Source organism: Antedon mediterranea, chromosome 4 (genome assembly GCF_964355755.1).
Source record: "Antedon mediterranea chromosome 4, ecAntMedi1.1, whole genome shotgun sequence".
NCBI classification, from domain to species: domain Eukaryota; kingdom Metazoa; phylum Echinodermata; class Crinoidea; order Comatulida; family Antedonidae; genus Antedon; species Antedon mediterranea.
The window spans coordinates 29,156,481-29,183,215 of NC_092673.1; the positions used below are offsets into that span (position 1 = coordinate 29,156,481).

Consider the following 26,735-nt stretch of genomic DNA (forward strand, 5'->3'; position numbering starts at 1 on the left):
TAGTCTCGAAATTAGACGCGTTTTTAAAATAATTATGAAAATGTCCGAAGTCAAATTTGGTATGCTAGACATACCTGATTTTCTGTAACGACGAGGGCGTCCTTCATTGTATACAAAACCACGTCAACTTTCTGAATCGAGGAGCTCTGAATTTATATTAATTTCCATGGTTTTATGTAATTTTTTAAGTAAACGCATTTTAGATTAAATAGAGCAAATATCTTGGATGATCCAATATCTTTTTATAAGCTCGAACTATTGACAGCTTATGTGTTACAGTTACTCTAATTTTCGGTAATTTATAAGGCATAGCTAGGCTAGGCCTAGCTAGCCTCTAGGCCTATCATTATCCTGCTGGGCATAAACGTCACACTGGGATGGGACCGGGTGCTAGATGTGGAACGATTGTGATTACTCTAGGCCTATGCCCTGGCCTAAAGTAAGGCCTAGGTTTCTCCAGTTTTAATACTTCATGTTAGATAATGACAATAATAATAGTCTCTTGAAAATTGGAAACTTTTAAAATTAAAATATTGGTGATATCTGTTTTTCTAATAATTGAATGATAAATGATAGATTGATTGTTGTTATCATTATCAGTCAGAAAACAGAGCAGACAACCAGCCTCATCAATTCAGCACTTGGACTTGAAATGAACACAAACCATAATGGATAGAGTTCACATTGTTGGTTTATCGGCCACTGTATCATCTATAGCATTTTTCCTGGCTGGAATGTAAGTCCTTTGTGAACGTTTTTTTCTCATACTTGCTTTATACTTGCGTCATGTTAATTGGTCGGTTAACAATCTAAATAGCTTATATGACTTTTCCTTTCTCTCTATGCAACAAAACTAGAAATAATGTATAGACTTTTGGCGGATCCGGGTACGAACAATGTTTGTAATTAATAATAAAAATAATTTATCCATTATTAACACAACAACATAAAGTTCTGTGCTCACTGTGTAATCATTTATTATGCTTAATCTTATTAATTTTTATTTCAATTCAGACCAACATGTTTAAAGATAAGAAAACAAGGAAGTACAAAGAATATTGAGATTTTTCCGTACATTGCTTGTAGTGTCAGGTAAAATCAAAGTTGGTTGTCCAAACTAATACGCTTCTTTTTTGTGTAATCAAATGTAATACTTAAGTAGCCAGTATGTAATGGAGACTTAAGTCTTTATATTTACAGGTGTAAATATAAAGAAACAACACAATTTCTGCATTGTAGCTTGTCCTATTCCAACTCATATTTTGTTTCTGTGTAAAGCTCTGTCTACACTATCAAACTTTATGTGACAAAAAATGTGCCCATATATGGACATGAGGATGTCATATCATTACCATATGTGGGCAAATCACTACTTTTTTCAAACTAATTTGATAGTGTACACAGAGCTTTACTCAATATTTTTTTTTTACAGCTGTATATTCTGGTTAAAATATGGTCTTCTACAACACGACGTTTCTGTTACTAGAGTGAATATTATTGGCGTCGTATTTCAGTGGTTTTATGTGCTGGTTTTTTATCTCAATACTTTGGAAAAGGTAAGAAGCATAATGTCCTTGCTGATAAAAGATTAAAAATGCATACAAAATTTGAGAAAACTGACTTGAACTGACCTGTGTATTGACCGGCCTAACGACCAAACAGTACAGTACAATGTATACTTACATTGGCATACATCTTTGAAATCAATAAACTTGTCATTATAAAAAAAAGTCCAAACTAACTAATAAAAATGAAAAACAATTTCTTTTACTTTTCAGAGCGTAGTGCACCAAAAGTTTTTCTATGCATCCTGTGTGGTGTTTCCAGTTCTTATTTATATCAAATTTATGGTGAGGGATCACTTTTCTGCTGTTAATCGGCTTGGACTGATTTGCTGTACGACCAGTGTCATCACCTACGGGTCGCCACTAGCCTCTATTGTAAGTTTAATATAAACTAGTATGTTTTGGATTGTATAAATAATGTATTTATCATTTGTATTTTTATGGAATTTAAGTGGGCCGCTGGATATCAACTGGCATTAATTTGTCTAGCTGGAAGGGTTACCCTGTATAAATAAAGTTTAAAAATAAAAAAAAAATAATACAAAATTGGATATTTGTCATAATAGTCATTAACATTCATTTTGTCAACGTAAAAAATACTATCAAATGTAGGAATAAATGGAAAAACTGTTCTTGTCTTCACATGTAAGCACATAATAGCTTGAATTGTAATGACCTGAATGACCTAAATTATAAAGATTTGATTTATATTTGAAATATCATACACAGAAAAAAGAACAAACAAAAAGGGCAACCTTTTAATATATGGCACCAGGAATAGCCCGATAAATCGGCACATTAAGATTTACTGTACATCATGATGGGTTCCTAAGCATATTCTTAATTATCATATTAAAGTATGGCTGACATTTTAATTAATGGATTCTATAGTTATAAGTAAATAACAAAATATATAAATATGCTTTGTTGTGTTATTATTGTTTGTATTCGTATAGAAAGAAGTAATTCGAACCAAAAGTACGGAGAGCATGGCGTTCCCACTTTGCCTTGCCAACTTCCTGGTCGCGGTCCAGTGGCTTTACTATGGACATTTAGTGATGGACATTTATTTGCAGGTACTGTATACATATACTGTATATGTAAACAATTATTCTACTGCAGTTACTGCAGTAAGTTTATTCTTACTGCAGTAATGTATGATTTTAGTTTATTTCGATGTAGAAGTTTAAGAGACAGTTCCATAAAAAGTGTGTATGATTACAAAAACAAAATTTGCTAAATAAATAATTGCATAAACAGGCTAAAGATTAGTTACTGCAGTAACTGCAGTAGGATACTTTGTTCCTTAACCATTTGATGTTGTATACCTACCTTTATTAATCTAACATTATTTTTGTTTTTTTGCAGGTGCCTAATTTCTTTGGTTCCCTTTTAGGACTTTTCCAACTCATGTTTTTCGTTATATATCCCAGCAGGCAACACTACGACTTATCAACTCCTGGAACGTCTATTTAAAAATAATACAAAATAAAAAATAAAACCACCAAAGTAACTTAAGAAGCATTCCAGCGTTTTAGATTAAACTTTGTCGTATGATTGATGATGAGAATGTGGTACTGCCATTTGATTTGTTAATAATTTAAATGATAATAATAATGATTATTATTTTGTATTGGTTGACTGTATGTGTTTTGATACTTGGCTACCAAGGGTCCTGGGTTCAAGTCCAATCATATGTCAGGATTTTTTCTAATGACAATGTACAACTTCACTCATAAAGACTTGTAATATGACTTTGTTTATGTAGAGCATCTTGTGTATATGTTCCTCTTGTGAAGGGGATAACCACGAAGGATAGTGAATGAATTCGCATGGTTATCCATGGCAACAATTTCACTCTACACTCCAAAAACTTGGGTTTTTGGTGAAGTGAGATTTACCCTCACTTCTGTGAGGGTGAGTGAGTGAGGTATACCTGTAATTATTTTGGATAAATATTGATCTGAAAATAGAGATATTATATAAAATCCCTATGATCTGAAGAATGCATGAAACCATGGCAATTGTAGCATGGTAATTTAGAACTAGTTTTTTGTCATAAAAATTTGCATTTTAAATGCTAGATACGCCTAAAAGGGTTCCCACAGTTAATTTTTTTATTTTTCCTGTCCCTACGTTTTTTACACCTGCATATTTTATTGTACCTTTGTACTGTCCTTGTTTAGAGCCTCTCAAAACAAGGACAGGGTAAATAAAAATTGCTTAATTAGAACTGGGTTAAATAAAAACTATTTCAGGGCAAGTAGGAATAAATGAAAACGGTTTTTGAAAATACAATGTATATTTTTTGGTGCTATAAATTTAAATTATTTAATACTAATAACTATAACATAATTTTTATAAAATCATAATTTAAAGTAATAATACAAATTATATGAATTAATTGGACCTTATTTTTTGATTGAAAAAGGACATTTTAACCGTATTCTCAAAGCTGGACTATGTTTTTAATGTTTTTTCATTGAATAAAATAATAATAAAAAGATACTTGTATAGAATTTTATTATTTAGTACTAAATGAAAGCTATTTTACTTCCTATAATAATAAAATTATCCTTTATTTTTTATTCGTTTAAGGACAGTTTGTAATATTATAATTATTATAAAATATGTACAGTATTTTATGACATTTCCATCCAATAAATTTGTTTAATAACAAAAATACGTTGTCCTGAATTTTGTTTAAATTGCGCAATTATAAACATCGGAAAAACAGGGAGATGCCCTGGTAAAAACAGATGGTGACTGTTTTTGTCATAAAGGAATTGTCATTTGGATATTACGCGCTCTATAATTATATAATGATAAAGTAAACATTAAAAATAATTTGATGTTCCACTTTTGATCGGTAATCTCTTCTTCCTCGGTCACATTTGCCTCATTTTAATAATATAATGTCACGCTAGGCTGCTCTGAACAACACTCTCATGAATAATAAACAGTTGATTACGTCATACTATACTGGGATTTTACCTCTTGAATATTCATAAGTTTCACTTGCACTACAGTATTGGGCAGCAATTGTTTGACTTGGATGGAAAAGATAATTAAGATATTATTTATTGTATCAAATATTATGTAATGATTATTATGAATAAATTGGATTTTTTATTTTTCAATTTAAGTGCTTTCTTGAGAACAATTACCAAATTAAGTGACATGAACACATATTCATCAATTTGATTTTGGGCTGCTGACAACGGTAGCACTATTATTAAATAGGGTATGAGTGTGAGATATTTATTCACCAAATCAAATTGAAATTTCAGTCAGATTACGCCTATACCTAATACACCTGTATTTCTTGTGTATTTCTTCAATACAATTTTATTACAAGTCTAAAAAATAAAAAACACATTTTTTTTAAATAAACAATTACTGAAATCACAGTTTCATGTTTTCTAGGTAGGCTATAACTATAACTAAATAAAGAGAAATGGTACCCTTAAGGTGCCTTAATTATGACCTCATCACATACATTTGGGATGAGTTAGTTTATGGAATTTAAATGACATCATGGCCCCTTTAAAATTGTTGTAAATGAGAAACTTGAGTCACATTCCTAATCATTTATATTATTATTAAGTGTCTTTAACATAGACATGGATACTTTATCACAACTTTATACAATACTATGTTCCTACAGTTCACCGGTCAAACTAAAACAATACAAATCTACACACACATACACATAGACAAAACCATACTAAAATTTTCACTAGATAGAAGTGGGAATTGAAATGGGGGCCAAAATGGAATCTGAAAAATCCCAAATTTTTAACACAGGCTGCGTTTTAAAACTGCATTTTAAATCCACCCTGGAGGATATTTTTTCTTATAACTTAAATCCCAGTTGTATAGTATACAAATAATGAATGTTTATGAGTGTAATGGTACAAATAATGGCATGAGGTGAATGATGAAAGGTTATATTTCAACTCGGCTCCGCCTCGTTGAAATATAACCTTTCATCATTCACCAAGTGCCATTATTTGTACCATTACACGAATACAAAACATTCATTATTTGTTTTATCATTACTCCATGGTTTTATATAACATCTAAATAAATTCCTGTCATTTTTTCGTACTCAAATGTTTAAAAGAAAAACGAAACTGAGACCAGACGACAGGTGGCGCTGTTGTATTTCACAGTACAGAGCCATATCATAGGATAATTTGTGTACTAGATTTTTTTTCATCCGTGAGACGTTTTTTTTTTCGTACACAAAAATGTTTCAAAAAGTACTATTTAACGATCGTTGAATAGTGCGTACTATTGCACGCCATGTGACTCACATTCGTCCAATCAAATGACAGGAATTTATATAGGTGTTATATAATATGACCTAATCAGGGAGTTATCAACTGTTTATTATTCATGAGAGTGTTGTTCAGTCTAGCGTGACATATATTAAAATGAGGCAAATGTGACCGAGGAAGAAGAGATTACCCTTTTGATCGGTCACATTTTTATCATTGTTAATTGTCAGAACATTAACTAAACATGCTAATACAATGCAGAAGGTCGTGCTAATAACTGGAGCAAATTCGTAAGTAAAAACGGTTTATTTTAACAGTATGCATGCATAAATTACAGATACAAACTTCTAGGCCAAGGTGCTCTAGCCCAACCAAGCATGGATTATGATTTGTTTGGCATGCTATACGTCTGATGTTGAGGCCAAGTAATGCATGTTGGCTAGGTACCGGTTAATGTGTTTTTTTGTTATCCGTGAAAATTTGATGTGGCGTTTTCAGACAGGATAGTAGGTATTGTCAACACACCCCCACCCCATCCATCCCCCGCCCCCTTCCCCTTCACACACCACCTAACCCGAGAATCACATATCAAAAAAGCCAAACGAACACACTGTACTGTATGCACACACACATGGCATGGTGTGATTGCAATGGTACGATTATTATCAGTATTCTATTGTGTAAATATTTAATTCACTCTACAATGCAATGCCTGTCTGATATATATTAATGGTATACTTCCAATAGAATGAGTGCATTTTTCTTTAAATATTAACGCACAGTTGATAGATTATAGGATAAAATGATTACAAACATTTAAAAACATTTTTTTCTCTTGAAGTGGGGTTGGCTTTAGTGTGGCTGATCGTTTGCTAGAAATTGAGCCATCTTTAACGATATGCCTAGCCTGTAGAAATCTTGCAAGGGCACAAGTGGCTAGAAGTGAATTATTAGCCAAACATGGCAGCAAGTGTACAATTGATGTTCAATCAGTTGACACAAGTGACCTGAAATCCGTCTACAAAGCTGCTGAGGAAATTAAGCAAAGGTACAAGTTTATAATGATGAAAAAGTATCACAATTAATCCCTAGAAAACAACTTTTTTGAGAATTTGCCCACCCCAAACATGTTCCCCCTCCCTAAATTCCTAACCTTATTCAACACTGTTTCTGCTAAAGTGCCTTTTTCAAACTATAGACTAGAGTTATAATTGATTCCTCATGACAATTATTCACCCTTTTGTGGGAAAAAATAATCCTCCATATATAATCCTGTCCCCACCTATACTTATCCTCCTTTTTGTGCGCTGTCCGTAGACAACAGTGACTTATTAGGTCTGGCGATTACTATAGTAATATTAAAATATTATTTTTATTTATTATATTTCAGATATAAATGTTTGAATTACCTGTATCTGAATGCTGGCATCATGCCAGTGTCCACTATCAACTGGAAGGGCTTTCTAAAAGGACTTTTTTCAGTGTAAGCTTTTCATTTCTAAAAAAAAAGATAATAAATTGAATTACATCGTAAAACCAAGACAATCTAACAACAGGATGTTAAACTCGGAGATCAACGGGTTTATCTGTCGCCGCAGAGAACATGTACATAGTACAGTACCGTGTTGGTATTTGTCGCAGCCAGACATAAGATGAAAGGACTGTTACGAGTTCCTACTATCTTGGCAAGGCGAGCTCAGTGCCCTGTTGTTAAATTGCGATGGTAAAAACTGATATATAATTCCATAAAATTTATATAACACAATGACAGTAAAATTTAGATACTTTTCATGGATGTATTGAATGCACAAATAATATTGAAATACCATTTTTTTTTCTCACAATATCTTTAGGAGACGAGTGATTGAAATGTTTAGCACTGGTGAAGGATTACTTAGTGTGAAAGACCATAGCACAGATGACGGTCTGAAAGCAATCTTTACAACTAACATATTTGGACATTTTGTATTGGTAACCTAAAGCTGGTCTGTTTATCTATGAAAATAGTTGGGTACTTTGATCTGTAAGGGTGTCCTGTCAGTGGAGGACCCAGGGCCTAAAAATGGGGAAATGAATGGCTGACCTTAATTTGATGTCCTATCCTTTGCATGACATTTTACAAAATTTAGGGGCCCTAAGATCCGCCCCTGCCTGTGTCCAGATGGTCACAACTCGTTTTAACCTTTGATAAATGTAATTATTTGTCACTATCTATAAAGTAGATACAGTATACTGTATCCCAACCACACACTTTGAATGAAAACACACAACTGCCTACAAAAGTACTAGAATTTGATTTGAGTTTCTCAGATGCTAAAATAAATCACAGTTTTATTTTAATCTGGTGGCTATGACTTACAGTTTGTCTCCAAACTCATTTTGGCCTCCTTCTGCAATTTTTTTAACTAATGTAATTTTGTTCTTTCATTATAAATGTGTCTGTATAGAGAAACAATAAAAACAAACAGTTCAGATGAGAATATCAGATAGAATGACAAGATAGTATTTTAAAACATGTTATTTTTGTAAATAGGTGCTTGCCTTAAAGGATTTGTTAGTCAACTCTAAGACGCACATCATTTGGACATCTTCCAGTAACGCACGCAGGTCACATTTTAACATTAATGATGTTCAACATGAACAAGGGTATTTATTTACCTTATTTGTTTACTGCAGTAACACTCCGAGAACACTATAAAACTTCATGTGAAAAAAATGTGCCCATATATGGACATGATGATGTCATATCACTACAAAATTTGTGCATATCACTACCAAATTTGGGCACATCACACTTTTTTTTGTCAAACTAGTTTGATAGTGTAGTGTTTTTGCATTACCTGTATTGAGGAGGTCATTTTATCTATGTTTTTTTTTAATTGAGGTGTACTGTATTTAGCAATAGTACTCAATATTTATTTAGAGGATTTGAACATAATGCTAACAGTCAAGGCCAATTTACACAGACGATATAGAATTACAGTATATATAACCTATGTTATTCTTTGTGACCATTTACACACAACATGGAGCGGACGGGGTGCTTCCGTTCAGGGTAGATACAGATTCTACGCGGGACAAGCTATTCTTTTTTTTCCGCTTTCCGTTACCTCTGTGTAAATTAGTCTTTATGACAAAAATGTATTTTTTGTTTTTAGTTCCGAGCCATACAGTTCATCCAAGTATGCAATAGACTTACTAAGCCTAGCCATCAACTATGAATGGAATAGCCATGGAGTGTACAGCCACATTACTTGCCCTGGTCTCTCCATCACAAATATTACAAATTCCATTTTACCAAAATGGTTATGGCGTGCTATCACCCCTGTTATGTGTTCGGTAAGCTCTCAAAAACCTAAGACTTTCGCAAAACAATATATATGTATATGGCCGACTTCTGTCGTAAACAACAATGTCAATTAGTCTTACATTCATCTGACTGATGACTAAAGCCAGGACTGTTTGAAGCATCATTGGCTGGTCCCAACATTGACGAAAGACTTCTCTCGTCCAGTGCCCACCTTAACCAGAGGAGAGGCATAAGCCAATAAGTCTGAGGCAGATACTAGATGCAGGGGCTGCCATGAGTCAGCAGTGCTGATTTCAAATGCCTAAAGGGACCCAAGCTCCATATACACCACCTGGTATTCCCAGATGGTCTCCCATCCAAGCTTTAACCAACGTTGCTTAAAGTCAATTGTTAAAACTGATGAGTCCTGATTTATTACATTCCACCATTAAACAATATCCAGACTCATAATAAATATGAAATTATTTAGATAAAAAAAACAAATATGAAGCCTAACTGTTTTTCATTGTCCTTGCAGATGAGACTGTTTGTACCCCGAATCACACTGAGTCCTTACAACAGTGCTGAGGCATTGGTAGGTTTCACAAATATTGGCTTACAAAAAGATTAATGTTTAGGGCTGTTAATGATGCATGACGCGAGCCCTTGCCATGCCACTATGCAATAAGTTTTAATTTATTTTTATAGAGTATTTATATGCATTTTTAATGTTTATACAAATTATATCCAAAATGTTTTTTATCCAATCAGTGCAATAGGAGACCTACTAGATAGTGATTAAGTTCGCTTTTTAGGAATCCTGTTTCTGCCTGGTTTTTGTGTGATGTTCTTCTTTGTCCACGTTTTTTTATATTGTATTTTTATGGCGACAAAATAAATGAAATTAAATGAAACCCTACCTTCCAAGGGATCCTTCCGCACCACTTTCTCTCCCTTTAATAAAATGATAATAAAAAACCAACATTGACTAATGTTGACTAGTGCTATGGATATTTGTGAGAAAGACTTTCTTGTTAAATAACAAGTCTGTGTGATTTTTATTGTAAGATGTGTTCATCTTTGTAGGTGTGGTTGTTTCAACAAGACCCAGCTGCTGTGGCTCAAGATAGGAAGTATATAAGCCACTGCAACGTTTTGGGAAAGAGATACACCCATGCAGAGATTGTACGTACAATGTACTATGACTATATGGGGTGAGGAGGGGGACAGAGAGCTGTGGAGGGGCGCAGGGAGCTGGTGAAGGTGGTGGGGAGAGGGACATAGAGAAGGGAGAGAGGGGGATGTAGAGATGGGAGGGAGAGGGACAGAGAGATGGGAGGGAGGGGGACAGAGAGATGGGAGGGGAACGGAGAGCTGGGGAAAGTACTTTCTGTAGTGCTTGCATAATATTCTATGCAAGAGCTATATTTACAGTATGACATCCCAAGCACTGAAACATAGAAACATTATGTGGATTATCTAATAATAGAGGGCCTTGTTTAACAATATATACTGTACCACTGACAATTGTCTAGAATGGCCCGGGGAAATGTTTCAGGAAAACACAACATTTTACATTTGTTTTTCTATTTTTTCTTCTGTTTAGATTGATTTTGATGTGGATGAGGCAAACGAGTTGTATGAAAAATTAGCTGGCTTAGAACAAGTGTTTAGAAACCGCTTTAAAAGCTAATCATTGAGAAAATGATCGTAGAATTGTAAGAAAAACATATACAGTATGTTAATATTTTTTTTTCCGGTAGAATTCGCATTCAATCATGCGATATATTATGATTTAGTTAGTCAATCAGAATTTTAAAATTATGAACATTGGACAACTGTATAAATGAAATAAGTGATGAGTATAAGTGTGACCCGTATTTTATGTTGAGTGTGGGGGGGGGGGGGGGGGGGTTGGGGGTTGTATACCAGTTATTAGGGTACTAATAGATAGTATTAGTACCAATGACCCTTTTAATTATTCTAACATTAATTATGTGCAATTAAAGATAGACAAGATAATTTTCAATCAAAGAAAAAACACATTTTAATTTGTTACAAAATAATCTTTTATTTCTCCAACTTACATCAAAATGCAAATAAAAATATAATGCAATGAAATGTATAGTGTGATTAAATGTTTTATTCAAAAAGAAATCTATAATAGCAAGTAAATTTGTTTTTAATAAAAATAAACAGATGAATAAGTACAATTTTGTTTCATGATTTATTGTATCCGAGTCATTAGGAGTCATTTTGACAATTCAATTTTAATGAATGCAATGAACTCTCCCAAGAACGTACACCCTTGTTTTTCTGATTGCAATTTCCATTCAAATGAATTTGGGATCTTTTGTACATTAAGATATAATTCTAGTTTTTGAATAAGCAAGTGAACTTCATAAACTTTTATAAATAAAAAAAAAACTATTCAAAACTTTATATATGCAAAACAGCCTTCTCTGCAACCTGTTTACATCCGGATATTGAATAAGCAATTCCATTCTCATGATGAAAAGTAATTTCTGCGGTAATCTTTTCAACTATTTCATCCGTAATCTTATCATTCGGCAAGTGCTGTTGCAAGACGCTATACGCACACAATTTAACATGTTCTCGTTTTAACGGAAAGAATGCTAAAATTTTACTAGATTCCGGGAAATTAAAACTTTTATCAAGATTTTCAAAATCTGGGATCACATCATCAGGATCTACTTTATCTTTCGATGATTGTAATTCTTGCCTTATAATGTCAGTCGTGTCTAAATAGCAGTTTTCGTCAGTACAGTCCCGTAGTAAAATGTGTTCTTTACCCATCATGCTAGTTAGTATAAGTATAGTAGATTTAACGCTTGAATCGGATAATGATTTCTGTATTTTTTGTAACAAATAATCAACAAGTTGAGGAGTAAGAATGTCCGAGTTATCAACTATAAAAAACTCAAGAGGGCATCTTGGACTAGTTTCCTGAACGAACCAATCAATAATATCACGATTGATCTGGTCTCCTCTGCCTGTGATATGAAGGCTTGTAATAAAGCTATGAACGCAAGGACTATCTAAGCCTTTCGTAAACAGATGATTGGCGGCAGCTTCTGCTAGGAACGTCTTACCAACCCCCGGTCCACCATGAAACGACAACACAAGAGGGCGTTCATGTTTCTCACCAGTTAACTCATTTTTCAACGCTTCCTGAATAAATTGAATTGTATATTTTTGATGGAAGAAATTCTGCTTTAAGTATTTTTTAAACCCTGTAATGTTTATCCGTACTTCATTGTGGTCGTATGGTGGAACACTATCGGTAAATAACATGGATAAGAATAACAATGCTAGAACGGTGAAAAACAAAAAACCTATTACGTAACACTTGTCTGCTTGTTTTGTACTGGACGGCGTCTCTTTTATTTTATCATGATAGTATTCAACATTGTTTTCGTTTTTGGCTGACTTTTTAATCTTGCCAGAGAACGTGGCCGAGCGCCTCATGGAAGGCTTCTTGGGTTTACTCGCTGAATAATGATTGGGCGTTAATGATCTTGAACGAGGTGTATCGTTTGATTGTTTACTCATTTTAGGTGATGTATCGTCAATATGGTATGTTTTATCTTTCTTTGTTTTCGTAGCAGGAGAACGCCAAGTGCTGAATTGATCTCCTGATGAAACAGCCAACGTTTCTTCACCTGGTTTGCGGTTTCGCACAAGACCTTTGCTGATTCCGGGTTCACTTATATTCGGAATCAATGATATTTCTGTTAGTTGCTGGTTTCTGATTTGTATGCGGCCTTTACTGATCGGAATATCACAGCAGTTGCTATGATAAATCTCGACAGATTGAACAGGTGGTGGAGTGTCCTTCCGTTTTGGATTGTATCCCATCAAAGACATCATCAGTTAGTCTGTTTATAAATATACAATATAGAATAATTTATGAATAATAATTATTGTTTATGCCAAGCAAATTGGCAGTGATATTAGATTTCCACCACAGAATTGCCGTACTCCATTGTATATAACATGCTATAGTGCAGTTATTTTATTAGCATGTGACCCACAATCGTTTAATAAAATAAGAATCTACTGTCGTGTTATGTATAAAAATTTAATTAAGACAAACTGCGAATGGTACTGTACTACCGTACTACTACTGTAGTATACTACTGTATTTACTAATCAATTCAACAAATAAAATAATATTGAATGCAATGAATATAAAGATTCTATATCTAAACAATGGTGATAAATAGTGTAAACTATATAGCTACAATTATCTACATTTGTATAGATGCACATTGCTACAAAACTGAAAATGTACTTACCCAAAAAACAGTAAACTGTTACCAAGTCTATCCTTTCTACCAAAAAACAATCATGCTTAACCTTTGAACTTTCAACTTTGACGATTCGAAAAAAATGGCAGCCTCCATGTCGATGAGACCTCAGCAGTTTCCAGCTGATGTAAGTCACAATTTTCATGTATTTTTACAAGCAATTACAATGAATGTTTTGAAATGTATTACATTTCAACGGATCACGTATGATTTAAGCTATTTGTAATGTTCTAGGTTGTAGCTAGGCCGGAGCTACCGGTGCTAGGCTAGGGCTACGGTGTTGATTGAGACTATTTATAGCGATTGAACCGTGTCCGGATCCTAGTGAGAGTCGTTTCGCCCGAGATGAAACGAGTTAGATGTTCAGAGTTCGATTTTTTTTACAGAATTTCTGATATTTTAATTTTCTTCTCAGGACATATCAAGCCATGTTAGAAGTTTTGTGAAGGGATGCAATATTCGGACTGGTCAGAAATTGACCAGTGTAGAGCATGCTCGTTGTGCCATCCAACTCCTACGAACGCTACCCTCTGCTAGAGCTGCCGTCTTTGAACACCTTTGTAATGTGTTCAATGAAAGTGTCAACACGCACCTATGTGAACTTGAGGGAGAAGGTTTATTTTATTTCTTTTTAAATTTTTTTTCTACAAAAACATGCCCTAAAAATGCTATTATTATCTATCTAAATACCATAGAAAAGAGTGTTTATTTATTTAGTTAATAAACATAAAAAAAAACTTTCTCTATCCTTTAGAAACTCTAAATGGCATGAAATAGAACACTGTCGTGTAATGGCATTGATGCGTATTATATTGTATATATATACACCCATGAATGGGCTGAGGGTGCTATAAATTGCATTTTTGAAAGTAAATAATTAATTTTAATTTTGTTTACAGCAAAAATTGGGCCATGTTTAGATGAGGCTATACATGAAGTATATTTAGTGTTGATTGACTTTGTTAATGCTAACTCAAACACATGGGCTTCTATTGTCTTTTCAGTAAGTTTAGTTTTTTATTTTATAAATACATTTAAGGTATTTTCTATGACTTTTTTTTTATCTAGATTCTTATAAAATTGACTCTTAAAATTTCTTATCTTTTTCAGTGGTCGATTGACCTCTTAGGTCAAGTGAGTAAGAAATACGCACTACGTCGTGGTGTTCCACATTCATCAAACCTAAATGAAATTCTACAGTTGTGGATGACTTGCAAAGGTGAAGAATTGAATTACAACAAATTAACAAAAACAAGTACATTCTTACCCCACATTGTTCACCAGTAATTCCAGACACAAAGCAGCCTTTCCCCTATGCACAGGGGTAGCAATTATAGCCTTCTGGAAAATCTCCAGCCCAGTACTTCAAACACAACAATGTATCTTCAATGTTGCACATGGTAGCATAATGAATATTATATAACACCTATATAAATTCCTGTCATTTGATTGGACGAATGTGGGTCACATGGCGTGCAATAGTACGCACTATTCAACGATCGTTAAATAGTACTTTTTGAAACATTTTTGTGTACGAAAAAAAAACGTCTAGATGTTATATAAAACAAATAATGAATGTTTTGTATTCGTGTAATTTGCCTCGTTGATATAACCTTTCATCATTCACCTCGTGCCATTATTTGTACCATTGCACTCATAAACATTCATTATTTGTATATTATTTCCGAAACATAAATTTCACATAAGAATTACTGTAATAACCAAACATATTGAGCCTTGTATTCCAGTGTGTAGCTAAGCTAAACTACTGTACATGTCATGCATCAATGAACTCTATGTGCTTGTACTGTTCTCAGCTATTGAGCCTTGTATTCCAGTGTGTAGCTAAACTAAACTACTGTACATGTCATGCATCAATGAACTCTATGTGCTTGTACTGTTCTCAGCTATTGAGCCTTGTATTCCAGTGTGTAGCTAAACTAAACTACTGTACATGTCATGCATCAATGAACTCTATGTGCTTGTACTGTTCTCAGCTATTGAGCCTAATTTGCATACTATTACAGATGTATATTTTTAAACAAAATGTTATTTGTATTTTAAATTGAAAGGATATTCATTTTTAAAGCTATTATTAGTGACATTGTCATCACTGGTACTTTACTATTAAAAACAAATTTACAATTTTTTATTTCTCCTCCAATTTTTGATCTCATATTTGATATTGACATTTCATATTCATTAAATGTTATTAAATTTTTTTTTTATTGCCTATTATTTTCTATTATCTCATTACTTTAATAAAATGCAAAAAATAATGCAAACTTTTAAAATATATTGAATTATGAAATATTGAATAATATATTCTTTCTTTATATTTGTTTTTAGCAACAAGGACCCTGATGGATTTGTCCACACAGTGTATCTCCAATATGATTGCCACCTGTCCTGATCTGTGTGTTGATGCTTTACTTGATGCGTCTGTTACACACTCCCCTCATTTTGATTGGGTTGTTGCTCATATTGGGTCAGTTTTACAGTTGGATTTTAGATTAAAAGGTTTTAATAATAAAGATTATGTAAAAGTAGTGAAGCCATAGGTGGTTAACGTTTATTTATATATTTTTATTTATTTATGTGCTTGTAACATGCTGGCCTTCAAATCCCAAGGTCTGGGGTTCAATCCTGACCTAGTGCCAGGGTTGTAACTCACGACTCTTTCAACTCCACTCCCTAAGCCTCATGATAAATTATTAAATAGTTTAATTATTTAAAAAATATAAAAAATTTTATAAAAATTATATTTAAAAATGTAGATTTTTACGGCGTATTGGAGTGTTATACGACAGCTATGCTTGCTGGTGACTGGCTCAGTATATTTAATATTTTACTACTGTGCATTTTTATTCATTTTTTTATACGTATATCTCTTCTGTAGGTCTTGTTTTCCTAATACTATTATTACCAGGGTGTTAGCTTGTGGCCTAAAAGACTTTTGTGACACACAGTCCGAGGCCACGGCAGGAGCTGATCAGAAGGTTCCAAAGATGGCGTCGGTCGTTGGGATTCTGGGACATCTGGCCAGCCAGCACTCTCAAGATATTCGCATAGCATTGCTTGAGTTATTTCAGGTAAATTGTTGATTCTATTACATTGTGATAGATGTACAGTTTATTAAGTAGACAGTAGTGGTGTTGTGGTGGTGGTGGTGGTAATGGGTTGTAATGGTGGTAGTGGGTGGTGGAGGTGGTGGTAATGGGTTGTATTGGTGGTAGTGGGTGGTGGCGGTGGTGGTAATGGGTTGTAATGGTGGTGTTAGTAGTAATCAGTGGTAGTAGTGCCAAGTAAACCATATATCTGATGTCTTGAAGACACATTTCCTTTCTAAATTTGTTTGCAGGAAAGTCTAACAAGTGAAAATGAGCAGCAACTGCAGACGGTTCCATTTTTGCTTCATCTTGCCACCATGTCCGTCATGCTACTCAAAGTCATCACTACGGATTTTGTACAGTCACGTAAGTTTGTAGTGGAGCTGTAGATTGGTTGGTAAAGATCTGTCTACACTATCAAACTAGTTGGACAAAAAAAGTGTGATGTGCCCAAATGTGGCAGTAATATGCTCAAAAATGGTAGTGATATGACATCATCTATACATAGGCACATCACCTTTTTTGTCACATCAAATTTGATAGTGTAGACAGAGCTTTATTGTGCCTGCTTGCGTTTCATTCCCAAGGTCCAAAGTGTCAAGGTTGTATCTCACAACTGCAAAACTTCCCTTCACTAGGCCTCAAATTATAAGAACGATATAGTATATTGATCCTAATTGGCGAGTTTAGTTGCTGAATTTGAAAAGAAAAAGTTGTTCTATACCATATCTATCAATATCAAATAGAGGAATAATCACTACCAAAAGAGTGATGTAAATATGGTTACATTTTAAAAGTTGTTCTCCTTTTCCAGTAACTCCCTCAGTACTCAACAGGCTGTCGGAACAATTTTCCAAATCTGCGATAATTAAACGAGATCAAGAAAGTCTAATACATGTGGTCATACACCTGATATGCAAATCAGGCAATGGTGCTTTTAAGTTGTTGCAGTTTCTGTTGGAGACTGCCTCCAGGAGTTCTCATAGTGAGAGTGGAGATGAGAAAGTGAACGTGGTTGTACAGGATACTTGTTCCTTAGTGCTGGTAAGATTATAACTAACATGGTAACCATGGTTGCATGGTAACCATGGCTATATGGTAACCATGGCTATATGGTAACCATGCAACCATGGTAATCATGGCTATATGGTAACCATGGCTAAATTGTAACCATGACTACATTGTGAAGTACAAGTTAATTGCAATACAGAGGTCTACAGCTTTAAAAATGAAATATAGGGAGGCTTTATCAAAGTGCAACCAAACCATAGAGTGTGCTATAATTGTGTTTAAATACAGTACATCCAAACATTGAGGGCACTATTATAGAATCTCATGGCTTCATTATCTAGTTAACAATGGCTATGAAAAGATGCTTTCCAAATGTAGTCTATACAGGCGTGCATTGTGGAAAATGCATTGTCAACATATTTTTCACCTTTATTAACCAAAAGAGCCTAAATAGTAAATTTATAGGGATGGTTTTTTTTATATTCAAAACAATTGGGAGACTTGAGATCGCTCAAAATATCAGGAAATTACAGTGTTTATCAGGGTATGCAAATATGACTCATTGTGGTGGGGAAATGCGTAGTGGGAAATAATGCTGCAACTACTGTACATCATCCAATGCCAAATTAAAGTGAATAATTCAAAATGTAAATGTACAAATTTCATTTACATTTTAAGGATCTATTGCTGCTTGACTTACAAAGATCAGTTTACAGTAAGACTGGTAACATTGTACAAAAAAGTAGGAGTGACGATCACACAGAGATACCCTTCTTAGAAGATTTACAGAAACACACTGATGTACTCTGTAAGGACATCTTGAAAACAGACTCCAAAAGGTTTGTATTCTGTAATGTATAGGTATTCTCGTCGAATATGTTCATAGGAGTGGAGTTGTGGCTTGGTGGTTATGATACTTGGCTACCACTCTAAGGGTCCTGAGTTCAAGTCCTGTCACATGTCAGATGTCACATTTCTAATAACAAATTACAATTCCACTCCCAAAGACTTGTAATAAGACTTTGTTATGTAGAGCATCTTGTCTATGTTTATCTAATGTAGTTTTAAAGCATACATTGTTAATTTCAATGTAATCTCTCCTAAATATGGATGTTTAGATTTGGATAATTATGTCAATAATTTAAATCTAATCTATTAATTATTAAACTAATCTATTTATCCATTTAATCTATATCCGTTTCATTAACTGTATTATTTGTTTGTAGTTGGTTACAGCGTTTATTATGCCTAGTGGCTGTACACTGCGGTGAAAGTTGTGCCTCAGATATACTTAGTTATATACTTGTGAATCTCAATGATCCGCAAAAGGTAAATCTTTTAAAAATTACTTCTATTCTATAAAGCTCTGTCTACATTATCAAAGTGTGATGTGCCAAAATATGGTAGTGATATGCCCAAATATGGTAGTGATATGCCCAAATATAGTAGCACGTCACATTTTTTTTGTCGTCACATAAATTTTGATAGTATAGACAGAGCTTTACGCTACATTCACTCATGTTCCGCTTCATGGAAAACCATCTACAAGATTGTGAAACGGACCAAGTGCAAACGTAGCTTAAAAAGTAGATATCTAATGGACTAATAAATGGATTAATAAACAAATTAGGAAATTGTATATACATTATAATGGATATCATAATAATAATATTTAAAACATTATTTTTTTATCCCAAAGGCAAGTCTATTTATAGAACTTCAAGCTGAAATGGAAGCTACGTTTCCAGAAGTTCTTGATAAAAGTATAAAGAAAGCTGTTAGTCACATGCAACATATAGACACCGCTACTGTAAGTACATATAGACACTGCATGCTACAGTAAGTACATATAGACACTGCTACAGTAAGTACATTATAGACACTGCTACAGTAAGTACATATAGACACCACCGCTACTGTAAGTACATATAGACACTGCATGCTACAGTAAGTACATATAGACACTGCTACAGTAAGTACATTATAGACACTGCTACAGTAAGTACATATAGACACCGCTACTGTAAGTACATATAGACACTGCATGCTACAGTAAGTACATATAGACACTGCTACAGTAAGTACATATAGCCACTGCTACAGTAAGTAAACTGAGCAGTAATTCATATTCATATGCATTTCTTGCAGTCTGTTATGATGTTAAAAAATCTTGTCTGCCTTGTTCAATGGGAGAATAGCCCTGAAGGTCGCACCACACCAAGAAGAAAGCTCCAAGACTGTTTGCAGTCGTACCTTCAGATGATCACAGCTCAACTGCATCATTCAAGTTGCGATGTCTCTTCAGAGGCTATCAAACTCATGATGCTGATTGGATTACCTGATACTGTGTCTATGGCAACCATTTTGAATGTTGCAACGTCAACAGTTAATTATTTCTTTTGTATCTTGCACTTTGAAGGTAACTCGTTGCTAGAAAAAAATGTTTGGTCTGTCTACACTATCAAACTTTATTTGACAAAAACATGTGATGTGCCCATATGGACAATCAATACTATATTTGGGAACATCACACTTTTTGTCAAACTAGTTTGATAGTGTAGACAGAGCTTTAGAGAAGAAGATATACCATCAAAATATCAAACACAAAAACATTTTAAATTTCCTCATAGACTCCGCAAACAGACCATGTATACTTAACTGCTGCTGTAAAGTCCTAGAAAGTTTGAGCAAGACGGCTGTGGGACAGACTATTCTGCTTAAAGAACTTGTAGAGGGGGCACTTCAACAGGTAAGTGAATTTCACTATAAAGTTTAATCATGGAACTATTATATTAGTTCCATGGTTTAATGTAAAAAATAAGTGAAATAACTAAACTAAATTTTCAACATTTTTGATTTGCAGGAAAATGCATTTTTATTTGGAGGAAAGGTTGTTAAGTATGTTGACAACGCATCAACGAGCAAAGATAGTAAAATGTTGCTACTACAAGAAAACCAAAGAATTGGATCAACCGTATCATTTGCGAAACAGATGACAAACGTGTTTCATGGGGGAACTGTGGGTAAAGGGGTTAAACCACAAGTTGAATTAGTAACCATTTCAGAAGTAAGTGTATACTGGACCAAATGCAACAACATCAATCAATTAAAATGCAATAATCAGCATTATAAATGCCAAATATATTTCTGTAACAGGCCAAATAAAAGAAAAGCTGAAAATCACTAAATGTTAAAATTGTACCTATTTTTAATAATACAAATTTAGACCACTAAAGAAAAATATTTAAAATGTAAAAAACAATTATTACTATTTTTTATTTTTGTGCTAGGATTTGATGCTAATGAATATACAGACTTTTATTTGTGTGGTGCATAGTTGCTTAGCAACTGACTCTAGACCCCTAGGCTCACAATCCAGTACTCCTGGAGAGGTTGACTCCAAGTCTGGCAATGAAGTGTTAGCGAATCTACTGGTTGATGTCATCTGTCCAGATGTCACACACGCTGGTGTCGTTTGGCCGGAAGAGGAGCACATCAAAACCAAGATTAAAATGTAAAGCTCTGTCCACACTATCAAACTTTATGCGACAACAACATGTGATGTGCCCATATGTATATGAACATGATGTCATATCACTACCATATTTGGGTATATGTAATTACTACCATATTTGGGCACTTGATAAACCAAGAAGGAATCCTAAGTCAACACATCTAATTATATTACTGCAGTAACTATATTACTGCATTTGAACTTCACCAAATTACTTATGATTTATTACACAGGGACCTTTTGATACGAAACAAGTTTGACAGCAACCCAATCTTATGGGAGTTAATGGACATGATTGCAAGTGGTAAGCTAATGTCACAATCATTTGCTTGTGTCTTTTGGAAAATTGCTACAGTAGGCCTAGATATATGTGAAATATACGATACTTACAGTGGATTCTAGATAATTTATCTACTGTACAAATTGTTTCGTATCATATTTAATGTCTAATACACTGTCGCACATATAGAGATGCAGTCCAGTGAGGAGCGGGTGATATTTTAATTAAAATTTCAAAGATGTATTGTCCCCCTGAAAAAATAATTTTAAACATTTTTTTTTAATATGCCATATTAATGTTACATAATAGTTTTCCACTTTGATCCAAATTGAATTTGCCTGAAAAAAAACTGTATTTACCTGAAAAAACTGTAATTTAAAGCAAAAAAATAGTCAAATTGGCTGCCAGCCAATGGTTTTTAATTGAATTAATTTGGTCATTTTATAAGTGAAAACATTGGTTTTTTTTCTACGGTAAAAGTGATTAACTCTATTAAACTAACAAATAACCTATTCAAAATCTGATTTCATTAATCTTTTTTGTGGAAAATTTATCTTTAAATAATTTGTTGTGTTTCCAACAGATAGCATTGCGATGTGCCACTGTTCCCCATTGCTGTACAGCACATTGTCTACTGTGATTAACTACTGGGATTCTGCACGTGTTAGCAGAGCTAGTGACGCACCATCCGAATTAAAAGCTTCATGTAACATCATCAAATATCTAAGCAAGGTACATTTAGATTTAGGGAGCCCTCTATTGGTTCAAATACTTAAGTATGGTACATACTTAGATTTAGTGAGTTCAAAAGCAAAGTCAGTACCTACTTAATTTTGACTTTTTACAAAATATCCGAAATATACTTTTTTAATGTTTTATTTACCCGAAAGAACCATAATTTTAAAGCAAAAAATAGTCAAATTGACTGTCAATAGGTTTTTGGTTGAATTTAAATGTTTTTAAAGTGTTTGTAAGCCTAATAAACATAAAACAGAAAAACCTATAATAATTTTGTGGGTTTTTTTTAGGCCCAATTGTTAGTGGCACCGTTTTGCTACATCGGTGAAATACTAGATCATCTGGACCCGCATGAAATGTTTGTTTTATTGTCAATCGTTTGGGCAACAATGAAGGTAATGTAAATTAATTCCAATATCAAATTATACATGCTCGCTGATTTCACGACACTGCCTTTCATATTAATATTGCAACATCAATAGAATATTAAACAATAGGTGCATTGATTGGAATGCACTTGTGTGAAACTATGTAACAATAGTGCATTGAATAGCAGGCCTATAGAACAGACTATAAAGCACCTGCTAAAGCTATGTAACAAACAGAAAAGGAGTCCATTTTTCCACATCACTGCCATACTAAATATAAACATGTGATATATCCTATGCCATACAAAACTTCTTAATGTTTTATTTAAAATAAGTATTTTGATTTCACAGATAAACACACCCTCAGCTGCCAATTACAACCAAACATCACCTGATCAACCTTTGACCCGACAGACCCCGCTTGTCTGCGATCCGCAACACGTTGAAACATTGAAAAGCATTTTGCACAGGAATATTGATAGATTTGGACATTTATTCCCTAGATTCTTTCCAGTAACAAGCTCAACTATCTCATAGAAAACTTGAGCATATTTTAAATGTTACCATTGAGATCCTGAGGACAAACTTGGAATAGACATTAGAATTGAAAGTGTTACTACGAAAGAATATAAAAGAAACGTTGAAAAAATAGAAATAAAAACTAAAAGATTCAAAAAACAGAACCACATTCCTTATTTGGCAAAAAAAAACATGAATAAAATAAAAAGACTTGAAGAATGTTAGTATTGTTTTATTTATTACATATTATTTCCAACTCTGACAAGGCTATATATATTCATTTGAAATGAATTTCACTCAAACACTATTCAGATCCTATTCTATAACATCTTGATGGATAATATTGAAGCACTACTAAGTACTGTGAGAGCGTGTGGCGCAGTGTGTTGGACGTTGGATTACTGATCTTGAGATCGTAGTTCGAATGCAACTCTCGTCGCATTGCTTGTATCCTTAGGCAAGACACTTCACTTGCATTTGCCTCTCTCCAACCAGGTGTATAAAATGGGTATCCAGTAGATCAAGACACAACTTTGCGCCGATTACTAGCTGCATTATTATGGGACTAGTTTCCATATGTGTTTGATCCAAAAAGTGGCTGGTGTAATAATGTGCAGTGCATTGAGAGTTTGCTTATATGCGCTATATAAAAATGATTATTATTATTATACTGGGAATTTAAATATTAATAACAAATGCTATATTAAAGTACAGCATATAAACAACCTTATGTGTTTTGTGAATGTAATTAAAGTACAATCAGATACCAGCAACAAATTGAAATGCCTCAATAACTATTTATTACTTCGTTTTAATAATTATGAATGGGGTTTTTTTTTTTTGTCTTTGTGCCAGAATTGTTTTACCATAGCATTAGACTACTGACTGTTGGCAATAGTTATTGTTGAAATTGTTCAAGAAATTCATTAAAAATATCGACAAAATAGAGGAAAAAATGCATTTCGGTGATTGAATTTTAATTTAACCATATTATGGTTATCAAATAGCAAATCTCAATATTAATGATATTAACATATTGTATTTAGATGACGCAGTACCCATAGTTCACAAACAAAAAATAACAAAACTTAATTTGAATGCATGATGGCGTTTTCGCTTTACTTTCAGTTCCATTCCTATATAAAAGATTAAAATTACTATAGCTGTTTCAAAGCTTTGTTCCCACAACACAAGATGCTCAGAACAAGCATTCACAATTCAAATTATCTGTCAATATGATTGTTTGCATTACAGTACATTCATGTTTTGTCTTGTGTGAACAAGAGCTTAACAAAGCAAGTGGAGCAAACCATTATTTTGTAAACAAACAGAAAATAGTCATACAGTCAAAACACTGCCAGCAGTGTGCACAGTTGCATAACACAAACGCCCCTGGTTTAGCACTCCTAAGTGGCCCTCCAACGCTGGATACACTTGTTGCATTGGACTGCTCATGCTCTGGGGCCCCTTGAGCTCTGAGACTCCTTGGTTTAGCCAGAGAGCACTCATAGCCGTTACCCACTGAGTGTACTGTATAACAATTTCATGTTACAGATGTTTCCTTGAATCTCCAGGTTGCCTCCTGTTTCCACAGAAAACCCAAGATAAAAATAGAATAAAAAGAAATATATTCTTGCAGAGAATAAACAATATCATCAATAATGGAAATTATATTATTTTAAACAGGGAAGAATTTCACTCTTCCCCGATCTTAAATAATATTCTAAGGTGGTCACAATCACATTAGTAGCTACCATAAAAATTGCACCTTTAATTACATTATAAATTAATTTCGTATTTTCCTATAATGAACTAAATTATTAAACTGTATTCATTTCGTATATACGTATTTATACTCTAATATTAACTAATTAGCATAAATAATGATCAATTATTCTAATAACAACTACTTATCAAGTGGTGGATCCAGAAGAGTGGTTGGGGTTGATATAAAAATGAGTATGATATTATTAATATACTTATACGAACATCTACTGTAACATTCAAAATTGAATAAATTATTGATTGATTATATCAGGGGCTTACAGAAAATGTACACACTCCCCCTGCCACTGTTATTATCAATCAATCCAGTGAACTCTGCACCTACTGTATATATTATAATCTAGATGTACATATTATAATCTAGATGTACATATTATAATCTAGATGTACACATTATAATCTAGATGTACATATTATAATCTAGATGTTCATATTATAATCTAGATGTACATATTATAATCTAGATGTTCATATTATAATCTAGATGTTCATATTATAATCTAGATGTTCATATTATAAACTAGATGTACATATTATAATCTAGATGTTCATATTATAAACTAGATGTACATATTATAAACAAGATGTTTATATTATAAACAAGATGTTTATATTATAATCTAGATGTTCATATTATAATCTAGATGTTCATATTATGATCTAGATATACATATTATAATCTAGATGCACATATTATAATCTAGATGTTCATATTATAATCTAGATGTTCATATTATGATCTAGATGTACATATTATGATCTAGATATTCATATCAAATAAGAATACATTCATTTAATATGGTTTCTATTAAACCATATTTTAAAAATTTGCATATATTAAGTACTAGGAAGTCAAGATTATTTTCAAGAAAAATACATTCTGTTATAAATGAATACAGTACGACTATGTCTACGAGGAAAGGAATAATAGGACCAATATCTATGAGGGGGTAGAAAGAAATCGATGAGGGGGGGAGGAATGGTTATGGTATGAGGAGGGTAATAGAAAGTAAATGAGCACGCAGCTTATGGTATAAAAGAAGGACAGGACCAATATCTACGAGGAGGGCGGGGTAGAAAGGAACCGATGAAGGGGTGCCAAGTGGTACGAGGAGGGGTAATAGAAAATAAATTAGCACGCAGCTTATGGTACTAATGACAGGACCAATATCTACGGGGGAGGGGGTAGAAAGGAACCGATGAGGGGGGTGGAAGTGGTTATGGTACGAGGAAAGGTAATAAAAAATGCATGAGTATGTTGCTTATAGGACAACTGAATAGTAGTCATACAGGACCAATGGCAGTATTTAAGTTAAGAGAAAATTTCTATTTAAATACTATATTAATAATAACCTTTCATTATTGACCAGACAAGGTTTATATACTATTATAATAAATTAAATTATAAGCAAAGATGGCTCATATATATATACTGTATATATAAAAACATTAAATTATAAGCAAACAAGGTCATATATAACTATTATGTAAATATCTAATTTATAATAAAGACAATATTTGTGTCCTTACTTTATATTGGTTCTTCTGTTTTTTAAACTGTGAATAAGTAATTCATATACTGTAGTTATTGTAAATATTGCTATTTAATTTATAACATTTAAAAACATTCGATAATATCATCTATAATATTTATATAATAAATATAATATTGTGTATTTTTCAAATACTTTTTAAAGCTAAATGTTTTTGCATACTATGAATGCATTTGAAGTTACAATAAACTTGGTTATTTGCTGTTAGATACTGTAGTAAACAAAGACTACTTAAGAGTTGCTTATTTCAAGTCAATTTCAAATTGAGTAATTTAACTACATTTGGTTCAAGTTAACAAGGCAGTATGGACTAGTACTAAGGATTTGGGACCTTTTTGGACCTCAAGAAAAAGTCCGCTTGGGAGAGTTATGGATGCCCGGTATTTACT

At 33.3% G+C, this 26,735-nt stretch overlaps 4 protein-coding genes across 6 annotated transcripts; 3 read left to right on the top strand and 1 right to left on the bottom strand.

The window, feature by feature from the left end:
* Positions 1-104: 104 nt before the first annotated feature.
* On the top strand, positions 105-4,221 carry LOC140046255 (sugar transporter SWEET1-like). Of its 3 annotated transcripts, none has more exons than XM_072090828.1 (7): positions 105-176; positions 601-736; positions 1,015-1,092; positions 1,433-1,556; positions 1,779-1,940; positions 2,522-2,641; positions 2,934-4,221. In XM_072090828.1, exons 2-7 carry the CDS (start codon positions 669-671, stop codon positions 3,039-3,041), a joined length of 660 nt encoding a protein of 219 aa, XP_071946929.1. In that variant the 5' UTR covers positions 105-176; positions 601-668; the 3' UTR covers positions 3,042-4,221. The 3 variants fall into 3 exon arrangements, with proteins under 3 accessions (XP_071946929.1, XP_071946930.1, XP_071946931.1); XM_072090829.1 differs by having other exon boundaries at positions 111-188; XM_072090830.1 differs by lacking the exon at positions 105-176 and adding an exon at positions 243-294.
* A 1,770-nt stretch (positions 4,222-5,991) lies between these two features.
* On the top strand, positions 5,992-11,033 carry LOC140047200 (3-keto-steroid reductase/17-beta-hydroxysteroid dehydrogenase 7-like). Its single transcript, XM_072092070.1, has 9 exons — positions 5,992-6,138; positions 6,690-6,896; positions 7,239-7,331; positions 7,702-7,819; positions 8,382-8,494; positions 9,007-9,187; positions 9,676-9,732; positions 10,224-10,322; positions 10,744-11,033. The coding sequence occupies exons 1-9, from the start codon at positions 6,104-6,106 to the stop codon at positions 10,828-10,830; spliced, it is 990 nt and encodes a 329-aa protein (XP_071948171.1). The 5' UTR covers positions 5,992-6,103; the 3' UTR covers positions 10,831-11,033.
* A 172-nt stretch (positions 11,034-11,205) lies between these two features.
* LOC140047201 (torsin-1A-like) lies at positions 11,206-13,494 on the bottom strand. The gene is made up of 2 exons (XM_072092071.1): positions 13,457-13,494; positions 11,206-13,036 (listed from the first exon to the last, which is right to left on the bottom strand). The coding sequence occupies exon 2, from the start codon at positions 13,026-13,028 to the stop codon at positions 11,577-11,579; it is 1,452 nt and encodes a 483-aa protein (XP_071948172.1). The 5' UTR covers positions 13,029-13,036; positions 13,457-13,494; the 3' UTR covers positions 11,206-11,576.
* A 49-nt stretch (positions 13,495-13,543) lies between these two features.
* LOC140047203 (integrator complex subunit 5-like) lies at positions 13,544-23,247 on the top strand. Its single transcript, XM_072092072.1, has 19 exons — positions 13,544-13,595; positions 13,884-14,082; positions 14,368-14,471; positions 14,579-14,687; positions 15,818-15,956; positions 16,368-16,560; positions 16,830-16,944; positions 17,393-17,622; positions 18,268-18,428; positions 18,816-18,918; positions 19,289-19,399; positions 19,738-20,008; positions 20,220-20,338; positions 20,453-20,656; positions 20,880-21,103; positions 21,337-21,407; positions 21,967-22,115; positions 22,412-22,516; positions 22,841-23,247. Exons 1-19 carry the CDS (start codon positions 13,551-13,553, stop codon positions 23,024-23,026), a joined length of 2,838 nt encoding a protein of 945 aa, XP_071948173.1. The 5' UTR covers positions 13,544-13,550; the 3' UTR covers positions 23,027-23,247.
* Positions 23,248-26,735: the final 3,488 nt, after the last annotated feature.